Genomic DNA, 12,535 nt, shown 5'->3' with positions numbered 1-12,535 from the left:
CAGCTAAAGGTTTCTTGCATGCAGTTATGATGTCTATAGGAAATGTGTATGGGCATCCTGTTTTTTATGATACAATCATACCTCCAGCAATTTGTAGTCCTCTTGGCTTCTCTTATTTTAATTAAGCTTGCAAAACAGTGGAAGTATGGAGATTTGCAAAATAAGTTTAGAACCTTCTACCATCATTCAACAATGCCTCTTCTGCCGGAGAAATCTACTTAAGTTAACTGGAATATAAATTTTGCACCAGTTTTTGTCACAGAAAGCATCACCAGTATTAGAATTTGCAGAAGACTTACTGTATAGCAAGCACTCTAAAATAATCTTAGAAATTAAAAGTGATTTTCTCAAATAGCACAGTAAATTGTGATTCCACGTTGGATATCAAGGTGGCAGGCAAGTATATATGAGAAAATAAGAAAAGATATTAAGATCATATTTTATTAGGTGAATTTTGATTTACTTTGTTCTCTTCAATCAGCAGGGAGAGGGAGGAAGAGGGAATGGGAAAGGGGGGGTGAGAATAGAAATTTGGCTAGTTAAAAGCTATCTCTGTACTAAGACACCTCTTAGCTACAACTTGGAAGAGTTTTGTTACATAAGTACATATTTCATTAGGAATAAAGATGGTTTTAGAAATAAAAGATAAAACTATTAAAGTTAAATGGATTTCCATTGTAGACAAGAGACATAGATAAGTACATAAGTATAATCTTTATTGTCATTGTACTTAAATACAACAAAATTGGTTGAGATATATATGCTCTTGAAGATGGAGAAAGAGAAAAGAAAGCTAGGCAGAATGCCTGATATAATACTACTTGCTGTTTTGGACAGAAAAAAATCAATGTACAATTTTCATTGCGATGGGAAAATATGTATTCTCAATAAGGGTGGGAAAATATCTTGTTCCAGATCTGAACTGCAAACCTCCAGATGATCATATATTATAAAGCATTATATTATCCTTTAATAATTTATTCAATTTATTTTTTAAAAATGCCACAGTTCATAAACAGCAGAGAGTTATCTAAAACTTTAACCCTTTACTACAACCTATTGGTTATTCATGTTTTTTGCTGTGCAGAACTTCTGGCTATTATGCAGGATATCATTATTGACCATGTTGCATTCAATATTTTCCATGTCAGAGAAAAAGGACCAATAACCATTCACACTTCAGGGAAGGAAAATATCTCTGGATAAATGTCAACAGCTCAATCAATTTTAAACAAGGCTGAACTTGAATTCTGTAAGTATTGCTCTAGAGACAGAAATACAGACAAATATATGAAAGGGTTCTAAATAACAATGTTATTTTTCTATAAATGCTTTGTCACAAGAAATTAGGAAATAACACCATTTACTCATTTTATTCTCAATTTTTATCTTAATTTACAAAGCATATTTTCATTTATTATTTGTTCATTTATTTCTAAAATGCTGAAGGACTAAATAAATATAATGTATGGTTCCATGATTGTCAACAAAAAGAAGACATAGTATTAAAATAGGATACAATAAAGTAAGTTAAGTACTATTGTGATATAAAATGCTTCACTATTTGAGCAAGGCTATTGTCTGCTACTTACACAAACATAGCCTCTGGATTAATTCTGTCATATTTATTTCCCAGAAGAAAGATAGCTGACTCTTTTTTGCTTAGGAAATTTCAAATTAGAGGATAGACTTGCTTTAAAATGTGATACATATTGAAAACTATGCAGATAATGGATATTCACAATTATGCCAAATAAATAAAGTAATAAAACCAATAATTTGTCAGGAGAAATGGATATGGACATTTTACAAACTGACACTATAATTAAAAAGAAGAAAAGCATATACTTATACACTGGCATTCTCTTTCTGCCCTTTACAATTTATGGATGTGTGATCATTCTACACACTCAGAGTTATCACAGTTGATTTTGAGGGGGCATCACAGTGATTACAGTCACTGGATCTGCCTGGTAGGTTTAAGGGATGATATGAAGCTAAACTAAACTTCTGAAACAAAACTTTCACAGAAACACAGAGTTTGAAGGAGCCATTTACATCATCAAAGCAAATTCTCTGCTCAGTGTAGGAACCCAAATCAAATAGTTGATTCCAGACAAATGGTTGTCTAAACTCTGTTTGGACACATCCAATAAGGAGGAACTCCATTTTCTCAGGGTGGCATAAATGTATATATAGCATACAAAATGTACAAATTTTATAACTTCCTAAAAGAAAATCAAAATCTTACTTATAGAAGCTCCCAATTTTGATTACTGTCTACCAATTTTATACATTAAAATTCCATGTCTGAAAATAAGAAGAGAATTCTTTGCCAGTTTTTGTGAGTGAGAAACATATCACAGAAAAGGAATATGGTTTAGATTGTATTGTCCAGATGTATGCAACAAGGCTTCCCTCAACTGTTCATGGATTAAGTGCCAACCTGTCATGTCTAACCAACACCTGGCTGGACAAAGAGAAAAGTATCTCTTTCTCAAAACTGGGCCCATCAAGCCTTTGGGTTTGGCATCAGTTGAGACCACAGGAGAGTGGGAGACATTGCTTATTATTTATGAGTCTTTGCAGGCTTTCAGAGACTCTGCAAATAACCAGACATGTGATACCCTGGTTGAAATTAGGCTCTAGGGGACAATTGTTATTGCTCATTATGTGTCACATGCATTCCCTGCTACCCATCCATATCCTTGCCTGAGTTACTGGATTTCATTGCCTGGCTGAAAACAGAATCCCTGAGTGCTTGAAGATTTCAGTCTTCCACCTGCTGTAATAGAATCTGGGCAGATCATTAATGTGTGACTGTTAAGGCCATGGACCTGTCTTAAATATCTGATCTTTATCTCAAGGTAATGCCATCTAGTAATAGAGAATATTTACATCAGTTCATTGCAATATAGAAGATCACTTTCTGTTTTCCAGCTTGCTAATACTACCCTCCCTTATTAGGAGATAGGGTCTATTTGACTGACCTCCCCTAGGAATCTAATTTCTAGGATCTCTAGACCCAAGTGTTTTGTTCAACTATTGTCCCTTTTTAGGAAAGGTGGTTGAGAACAAGGCAGGCTATCATTACAGACGACTCTGAAGGAAGCTGATTATCTTGACAGGTTCCAGACTGGATTCAGGCCAAGATTCAGTAAGAAGACAGCTTGATAATCTGTAGCAGAGCCCAAGTTGGAGGTGGTCCATCATCCACCTTGGTTTGTGAGCCGCCCTGAGTCCCTCTGGGAATAGGGCGGCATAGAAATACAATAAAATCATTAAATCAAAATCAATCCTTGTTCTCCTTGATGCATCAGTCACTTTTGAGATCGTTGACCATGGTATCCTTATGGACCAAGGTAGGAATCTCTCCTTTGGGACCTGTTCCAGTTAGTGTTGGGGCTAGACAGATTGCTCCTAAGTCCCTTCTTTGCAGGTCTCAAAACTCCTAGTTGAGATACCATATTTTTCAGAGTATAAGATGCAGAAGAGTATAAGATGCACCAAGGTTTTGAAGAGAAAAATTTTTTTAAAAAGTTTTTGCACTCTGCAAAACCTCCAAAAACGTTCATGAAAATGGGGCTTTCCCCCCCCCCAAAAAAGGGCATGTATAGTTTTAGATCTTGGAGCGAAGGGAAGGACGCGACAAGAAGTATGAGGAAAGTGACTTTTATTCAGCTCATAGTGGAAACGATTCAACGAGGCGTATTTCGCGCCCTACATTTATACCCCCAGGTTTGAGCGAGGGACCAATGGGGCGTCGAGTAGCTCGACCAATCAGGGCGAGGATTGGACCGGCTCTGCCCGGGAACCAATCAGGAAGAGTCCTTTGTAGCTCGACCAATCAGGGCGAGGATTGAGCCGGCTCTGCCCGGGAACCAATCAGGAAGAGTCCTTTGTAGCTCGACCAATCAGGGCGAGGATTGAGCCGGCTCTGCCCGGGAGCCAATCAGGAAGAGTCCTTGTTCGCGCGCTTGTATTTCCCGCGCTAGTATTCAACACCCCTCCCCCCCCCAGTCAAAGAGTTCCTTTAGGAGGGGCAAACATAGTCTTGTAGGTAGGCGGGACGGTGGCGTTCTCGTCCCGATCTCCGTGGTTCCCCGGCGGTCGTCGACGGGGGGGGAACCGCTGGCGGAGGCGTGTCCGTGGTGGGGGCTTGAGCCGACGGCGCGGCCCCGCGAGAGGGCATTGGCTCCGGGTCCCGTGCCCGATGTCCGTCCGCCTGGGGTGGCGTCTCTGTGGCCAACGGGGTGTCTGGTAGGGGCCCCGTGCAGTCCGGTTGGGGTGTAGGTTCAGAGTCTCGAGAAGGGCTCCGCGGAAAGGAGTAGCCAGCTGGGGTGCGCCTGCCCGGAAGGTTCGCGACGGCTTGACCCCCGTTCGCCGGGTGGAAACGGTCCGTGGGGAAAGGAGTCAATGGGGGTGGCTCCTGTTGAGAGCAGATTTCTGGGGAGCTGGGGCCGTCTCTTTCCGCAGGAAGGCGACGCCTTAACTGGTCCACGTGTCGCCTCCATTGTGTCCCGTCGGCCAGGCCGACCCTGAAGGAACAGGGGCCGGTCAGAGCTGTGATGGTTGCGGGAACCCACCGTGGATCCCCGGAAAAGGAACGGGCCCATACAGGATTCCCTAACTTAAACGCGTGGGACGGAAGGGCCCCCAGGTTGCTTGGCGGATCTCCTGCGTAAAGTGGATGGAGCCTGTCTAGGGGGGTTCGCAATCTCCTACCCATCAAGAGCTCCGCGGGACTTTTGTTGGTCGTTGGGCAGGGTATGGAGTGCTGGCTCAAGAGATAGGCCGCTACTCTTTCTTGCCAGTCGCCCTGGTCCATGCGGCCCAAGGCTTCTTTTGCTGAGCGAACTGCGCGCTCCGCCCGGCCGTTGCTAGCTGGGTGATAGGGGGCTGTGGCCGCGTGTCTGATCCCCTGTTCGGCCAGGAATTCTTGGAACGTGGTGGAGGTAAACTGGGGCCCGTTATCGGAGACTATCACATCCGGTAACCCATGGGTAGCGAACATCTTACGGAGGGCCCTTACTGTACTCTCTGCTGTGGTGGAGGTCATGATTACTAGCTCCACCCACTTGGAGTAAGCATCGACCACTATCATGAAGTTCCGGCCGTGGAAGGGGCCGGCAAAGTCGATGTGTAAACGGGACCATGGGCCTCTAGGGATCTCCCACTCTCGAGGGGCGGCTATGGGGGGATTCGGCCTAGAGTTTTGGCAGATCCTGCATCGGCCTACGTAGTCTGCGATTTCTGTGTCTAACAAGGGCCACCATACGTAGCTACGGGCTAAGGCTTTCATTCGTGCTATGCCTGGGTGGTTTTTGTGGAGTGCGGGCAGGATTCGTGCTCGTAGGGCTGTAGGGATCACTACCCTATCCCCCCAGACAAGGCAACCCCCGTGAAGGGCGAGTTCGGCCTGTCGCACTTTGAATGGGCGGAAGTGTTCCGCTACCTTTTCCGTGGGCCACCCCCTCAAAACCCATGAAGCGACCTGAGATAGGACGGGGTCAGCCTTTGTGCAGGCTGCCACGTCCGTGGCAGAAACGGGGAGGTCGGATTCGGCAATGGACAGAACAGAGAGCGCGGGCACGTGGGCTGTGTCCGTCTCTGGCAGGGGGCAGCGGCTCAGGGCGTCTGCGTGTCCTAGCTGTTTGCCCGGGCGGTATAACAGCGTATACGAGTACGCCGTTAGGAACTCTGTCCAGCGTGTCATGCGGGGGGACAAGATGGGGGGAGTCGGCTTGTCACCCGCCAGTAGCCCCAGGAGGGGCTTGTGATCCGTGACTAGGGTGAACTTTCTACCATAAAGGTAGTCATGGAACCGCTTAATGCCGGACACTGCAGCCAGGGCTTCTTTATCGATTTGGCTGTAGTTCCGCTCCGTGGAGGAGAGTGTCCGGGAATAGAAGGCTATGGGGGCTTCTGAGCCGTTTGGGAGGACGTGGCTCAGCACCGCCCCTACGCCATAGGGGGAGGCATCGCAAGTCAGAATTAGAGGCATCCTATCGCTGTACTGGATTAGGACTGCCGATGAAGTTAAAATATCCTTTATAGCCGCGAACGCGTGCGCTTCACGGCTACCCCATTTCCAGGCTGCTGACCGGTCAAGTAGACGGTGTAGCGGCTCAGCTAGTGACGCCTTGTGGGGGATAAAAGGGGCGTAGAAATTTAAGAGCCCCAGGAATGCTTGTAACTCCGCCCTAGAGGTGGGTGCGGGTGCGTTTTTGATGGCGGCAACTTTGGAAGGAGTGGGGTGGATGCCTTGGGCATCAATGAGGAACCCCAGGAATTCAACCTTGGGAACTGCAATTTCGCATTTGCTGCGCTTTAATTTCAGTCCCGCCTCCCTGAAACGTGTGAGGACCTCCCGCAGCGTTTTCAGGAGCTCCGAGTGGCTGGGGGCTGCGACCAGGACGTCGTCGAAGTAGGGAACGACGCCTGGGAGCCCGTGGAGCAACCGCTCCATGAGGCTCTGGAAAATCCCAGGGGCGACCGAGACGCCGAATTGCAGACGGCGGCAACGGAAAGCTCCGCGGTGGGTGACGATAGTCTGGGCTGTAGCCGCATCGTCGTCTACGGGAAGCTGCTGGTAGGCCTGTGCCATGTCTAGCTTAGCGAAAATGCGGCCCTGTCCTAAGGAGTGGAGTAGGTGCTGTACTACGGGAACCGGATACGGGTTTGCCTGTAGGGCCAAATTGATGGTCGACTTGTAGTCGGCACATATCCTCACCGATCCGTCGGGCTTGACCGGAAGGACTATGGGGGTTTCCCAGCGGGCGTGATCTACGGGCTCGAGTACCCCTTGTTCAATTAACTTATCGAGTTCCGCATCTACCTTTGCTCTCAATGCGAAAGGGACCCTGCGTGCCTTTAGCCTAACGGGGGCGACCTGAGGATCGAGGCAGAGAGAAATGGGGGTACCCTTGTAACAACCCAATTTCCCGTCGAACACATCTGAGAACTCGTCTAGGACGCTATCTACGGGGAGGGAAACTACCCTGTGTACCCCTTCTATGGTGAGGCCCAAAGCGGAGAACCATTCTAACCCCAGGAGAGCGGGCAGGTTGTTCCTTACGACTAAAACTGGGAGTTTCCCTTTAAAATTTCCATATTCCACCCGGATGTGGTATAACCCAGCTGTGGGAATCCCATTTCCCTGGTAATCTAGGAGGGAGACCCTGGCGGGGCGCAGCTTTCTCTGGGGGACCCCGGGGCAAAGGCGGGAGAACAAAGCCCAAGATAGGAGAGAACGGGATGAACCGGAGTCCACCTCCATTTGGCAAAGCTGACCTTCGAGACGGACGGCGGTGCTTATTTTCCGGTGGCCGGCGGGAACGGGGGATGCCTGGTAGACCACGCAGTCGGCGCTGGGGGGCTGGTAGGTTGAGTGGCAGTCCTCAGTGCGCCTCGCGGGACGTGGCTGCAGGCGGCGTGGTGGTGCCGGGCGCTGGTCGCTGGGCTGCATAAACGACGGGGCTGGCAGGGGAGCCCGGCATACTCTGGCGAGGTGTCCTTCTCCTTGGCAACGGCGGCAGACGGCGGAACGGTACGGGCAGGCTGTGCGGCTGTGGCGGCCGCCGCATCCGCGGCAAGGTGCGTTTGAGGCCGGCTGAACGGGTGCCGGTGGTTGCTGGGGTGGCCTCCGTTTGGGCTGCAGCCTCATCTGGCCGACGATTTCCTCCTCCTCCTCCTCCCCGTTTTCGGCAGGGGAGAGATCGTCGACGAGGTTCGTCTGGGCGAGCGGCCCCGCGACGGTTTGTGCGGGGGGGTTTAGCTGGAGGCGTTCCATGTCGGCCGTGGATTGCTCGGAGAGTTCGGCGGCTCGCGCTATTTCCACGGCTTGCATCAGGGTAATCTTGTGATTCCGGAGCAATCGGCCGCGTAAGTGTGCGTCGCGGACTCCGCACACAAACTGCTCCGCAAGGTTTTCCTCCAGGTCTGCAAAATCGCACTGGGCGGCCACAGTGCGCAAGGCCTCCAGAAAATGGCTAATGGATTCATTAGCCCTTTGTACTCGGCGGCGGAAAGCGAAACGGCGTGCAAATAAAGAGGGTGAGGGAGCGTAGTGGTTCCTCAGCCTGGACATCAGCTCGGCCCACCCAAGTTTGTATGCTGGCCTCGGGGCGGCCAGGGCTCTCGCAGAGGCGAACATGGACGGCTCACAGCAGGACAGGAAGAAGCTGCATTTCTCCTCATCGGTCTGAGCCTGGTTTTTCGAAGCGATCAGGTAACACTCGAACCGCTCCATGAATCCGTCCCATGATTCTCCGGTGGCTCCGCCGAATGGCGCGAAAGGAGGAAGCGATGACGCCATCGTGGTGTGGGGCCGGAGAGGGGAGAGGAAGGACGAAGAAAAATTCGCGTTCGCTGCCGGAGTTCTCGGTCTGACGATAGCGTTCTGGCTGGTTCAGACGCGGTGGCAGCTGGCTGTTCTTCTTCGTGGTCGCGGGAATCGGGATCCCACCTTCGTCGCCAGTTTTAGATCTTGGAGCGAAGGGAAGGACGCGACAAGAAGTATGAGGAAAGTGACTTTTATTCAGCTCATAGTGGAAACGATTCAACGAGGCGTATTTCGCGCCCTACATTTATACCCCCAGGTTTGAGCGAGGGACCAATGGGGCGTCGAGTAGCTCGACCAATCAGGGCGAGGATTGGACCGGCTCTGCCCGGGAACCAATCAGGAAGAGTCCTTTGTAGCTCGACCAATCAGGGCGAGGATTGAGCCGGCTCTGCCCGGGAACCAATCAGGAAGAGTCCTTTGTAGCTCGACCAATCAGGGCGAGGATTGAGCCGGCTCTGCCCGGGAGCCAATCAGGAAGAGTCCTTGTTCGCGCGCTTGTATTTCCCGCGCTAGTATTCAACATATAGCATTTAGGAAGCTTATAGAGTGCTCCTGGGAGCTGGGTGGGGGAGGTAAAATTGAGCAAAAAAAGGCCTGGGTTTTTTTTGCTCATTTCTGCCCTTCCCAGCCCCCAGGAGCTCTCCAAAAGCTTCCTAGAGGCTATTCACAGCCATTTTGGTGAAGGGGTAGGGTTTCGGGAGGCAAAAAATGCTGTATTCAGTGTCTAAGACGCACCCAGATTTTCAGCCTCTTTTTTGAGAGAAAAAGGTGTGTCTTATAGTCTGAAATATACGGTAATCTACCAATTGGGGTCTGGTAATTGGTATGCTTATGACAGTCAACAATAGCTTTTCAACCTCAGGCCAGCCAAATAAGGCCCTCAAAATTCTGTGCCAGGGCCTGGAGGCTTTGATGGGAGAAACTGATTGTGGCTATTGGGACTGCATTAATCTAGGGATTCTATATCTTTACTCCTGGATAGGTTGCACTTCTCTGGCCAGGAAGTACATGAATGATGGTGTGATGCACTACAATGAAACAGCCATTTCCCAGGAAGGAAAGAACACATTCCAAGATGCAGCACAAGAAAAGAGGCAACACAGCATAGAGCTGGATATAAGACAGAGGAAAAGAATTAGGATAGCCATTGCCTAGAATCTGCCAGGTTACAGTAAAGATTTGATCTGGTAATATTCTATTGAGTACAAGTAATAAAGGCTTGAACTTTGGCTGGATTGTTCTATGTTGTTCTTGGGCTGGGCCTAAGAGATGTGTAGCTTGCGAAGGGTGTCCTATGGCTGGTACCATCTGGCTCATGGGCCCCATCAATTAAGCAGTGTTGTTTTTTGAGGCTTTTCTGTACCAGCATCTGCTTTTTGGAAAGTGCTTCTCCAGAAATCCAGATTCTCTCAAGCCTTGGGCACTTGTTTGTGATTTTTTAAAATATTTTGATATGTTGTTGTTTGGATTGCCATCTTGTAATTATTTTCTAATTTGTTGTAATTTGTAACTCTAATTCATTGTATTTCCTTGTTTTTATGTTATTCGTTATACTGTAAGCCACCTGGAGTCAGTTGGAATTGGGCGGCATCCAAATTGAATAAATAAATGATATTTATCTATTATTTAAATTAAATGGGTTAATTTCTTGTTGTGATCACTCATTTTAGCTTCCTTTTTTTCTCCCCATTTTTGCATCTGTCAGCATAGACATCAATAGCTATTTAGATGTTATTTTCTTATTAAAGTCAATGTATATACCCAACAAAGCTGTTTTTAAATCCTGGTTGATAATTTTACATATTTTCATAAATACCAAACCCAGAAATTTCATGTTTTGGACATATCTGTATATGAAAATCGGTACCCTTATTACTGTAGGTATACAAAGTATAGATTTATTTTTAATTATATATGCCAGATATATAACAGTTATCAACTGCCTCTATATTATTTTAACATATAGTTCTCTAATTTGGGCAGAAATTAGAATGAGAATATAGATTTGAAAACCCAAATTATATTCCTATTATCTTCCTGATTATGTTCGTAGCCCTCCAAACTGATTTTAATTGTTTTATCATTCGTTGATAAAATATATTCATTTTCATGATAAGATCTCACATTCCAATATACATCCAGAAAGGCTGTATGGTTAGTCTTTCAAATGATTTATTGATTCAAAGATTTTTTTTTTTTTTCAAATTTAGTAGGCTGCCTTTTTATAGCTTGGATATGTTGGGAACAAGAAAAAAAGACCTATTTGTGGTAAATTAAGCAAGAGAAGATTGACATCTCAAGATGTTTGTTTTATCTGCCGCAGGGAAACTAAAATGTCTGATTTATCTTCAGATTATATAAATCTTTCCCTTTTGCCATTTTATAGTACATGTATCTCTTTCTAAATCAATTGTCCGTTGCCCTTTCATATCTTCCAAATATTTCCAGATGGTCTTCAACTCATAAAAGTGTTAAAATGAAAGAGTTGGCTATGGTTGTCAATATTTTTAAAGTTTCCATAGTTGACTTCAAAAATGTTTTAGAAACAAAACTGTTAATCTCTTTAATGCAAGCAAGACAGAAAGCTAATTTTTATAGAATTCTTTTAAATTTGCCATGAGGTTGCAAAGAAAACCATAGCTTACATTCTATATTGGCTGTCATTCTTACAATATTTATTAGTCTGAATAGCTTTCTCTCATTCCTTTTAAAAGTGGGATGCCCCGAATTAAGCTTTATTGAGGTCTAATTGAAGCAGAATAAACTAGAGAAAATACTTCCCATAGTTTGGATATCATATCTCCCTTGATTTCTTTTCTCTTTTTGTCATGATTCAGACTGCTATCTCACATCTGCAATCCATTAATATTCCAAGATCATTTTTATAGATTCCACTTCCAAGCCTAGCATCCTACATAAATGCATTCTATATGTATTTACTTACAAAAGTTGAAAGAAAAATAATAGGGCCAATGTTATAAGTTGCCATAGACAAAAATATTGACACAGTAGAAGCTATGAGTAGAAGCTTCTTTAACATCTGTTGTTTAATTTCACTTGGCACAAAGTTGTTGTGAGAAATTGTGTTGCTTTTGTTCATGAAATGGAAGCCTGCAGTATAACTGTCCCTGTGCTTTTAGCAACATGCCATGATTATTATTTTTTGCCTGTTAGAGTCCCCTCCAGTTGAAATTGGTGATGACTGTGTTAACATGGACACATTTTGAGGGGACACAGATGGTGTTATTCACATGAATTTCCTTGAATCTGCTACACTATCAGCTCAGAGTGCAACAATGAAACTTGTAACAACAATTAAGCGTAAATGAAATTTTGTTGCAACATGCCAGCTAGACCTCAAAACTCATGAACCATCCGAAAGGCAACTGAGTTTGGATTTCACTATCCTATCCATGCACTGTGCAGTCCAGATTTGGCATTCTGCAACTTCCATCCTTTTCTAAAATTGACAGAATACTTTCATGAAGTGGGTTGGCAGGAGAGAGAGACAGAGACAGAGAGAGACAGAGAGAGACACAGAGAGAGACACAGAGAGAGACACAGAGAAAGACAGGGAGAGAGAGAGAGAGAGAGAGAGAGAGAGAGAGAGAGAGAGAGAGATGATAGAGCTCAGTTCAATTATTATTGTCTGTTTTATTTATTAAAAGCCTCTATTTAAACTAAAGTTACAGAACCTTGTCTGTAAAATTAATTCTGCAACTATCAGCCCATTTCATTCACCGAAGAAGATCATTTTGCTTTTAGTTCTGATACCTAAGTTATTAGCTTTTCCCATCCAATTTTGGCTTATCTGCAAATTGAACTAGTATACTTTCAATGTTCAGCTCTTTATCAGCAAAGCAAAGATAGAGTCAGGACTGAAAGTGGCTTGGGTTACCTTCCCTTCTTCAGCATCCACTTCTCCAGTGGAGTTTACACAACTGCAGAGATTTGTGACTAATCGGCACCAAAGCATGGTTTGACTGCTGACTTGTCACAAATAAATTAATCATCAGGAATTGAGCTTGACTTAAAGAGGTCTTTACTTTTCTAATAATAGCATTGAGGTAAAGCAGCACCCAGTAACAGAATATATACATGAGTTTTTTTCCCCATCTTCCTTTCCCATTCCTTCCCCTTCCATTTTCAACATTTGCAAACAAGTGTTCTGGATACATTTTGATTTCCAGA

The 12,535-nt window shown here is 45.6% G+C and overlaps 1 protein-coding gene across 1 annotated transcript; it reads right to left on the bottom strand.

Annotated features, from left to right (window-relative positions):
* Positions 1 to 4,543: 4,543 nt before the first annotated feature.
* On the bottom strand, positions 4,544 to 7,051 carry LOC116514174 (uncharacterized protein K02A2.6-like; the record flags this gene model as incomplete). The annotated part of the gene is made up of 4 exons (XM_032225646.1): positions 4,544 to 4,723; positions 4,826 to 5,773; positions 6,410 to 6,558; positions 6,631 to 7,051. Coding segments are annotated over 4 exons (1,698 nt in total), but the record flags the coding sequence as incomplete, so codon positions are not given.
* Between the last annotated feature and the right edge of the window lie 5,484 nt (positions 7,052 to 12,535).

Source organism: Thamnophis elegans, chromosome 10, assembly GCF_009769535.1.
Source record: "Thamnophis elegans isolate rThaEle1 chromosome 10, rThaEle1.pri, whole genome shotgun sequence".
In the NCBI taxonomy this organism is placed as follows: Eukaryota; Metazoa; Chordata; class Lepidosauria; order Squamata; family Colubridae; genus Thamnophis; species Thamnophis elegans.
Note: the sequence above shows the minus strand (reverse complement) of the source record. Positions and strands in the feature narration are given on the sequence as shown.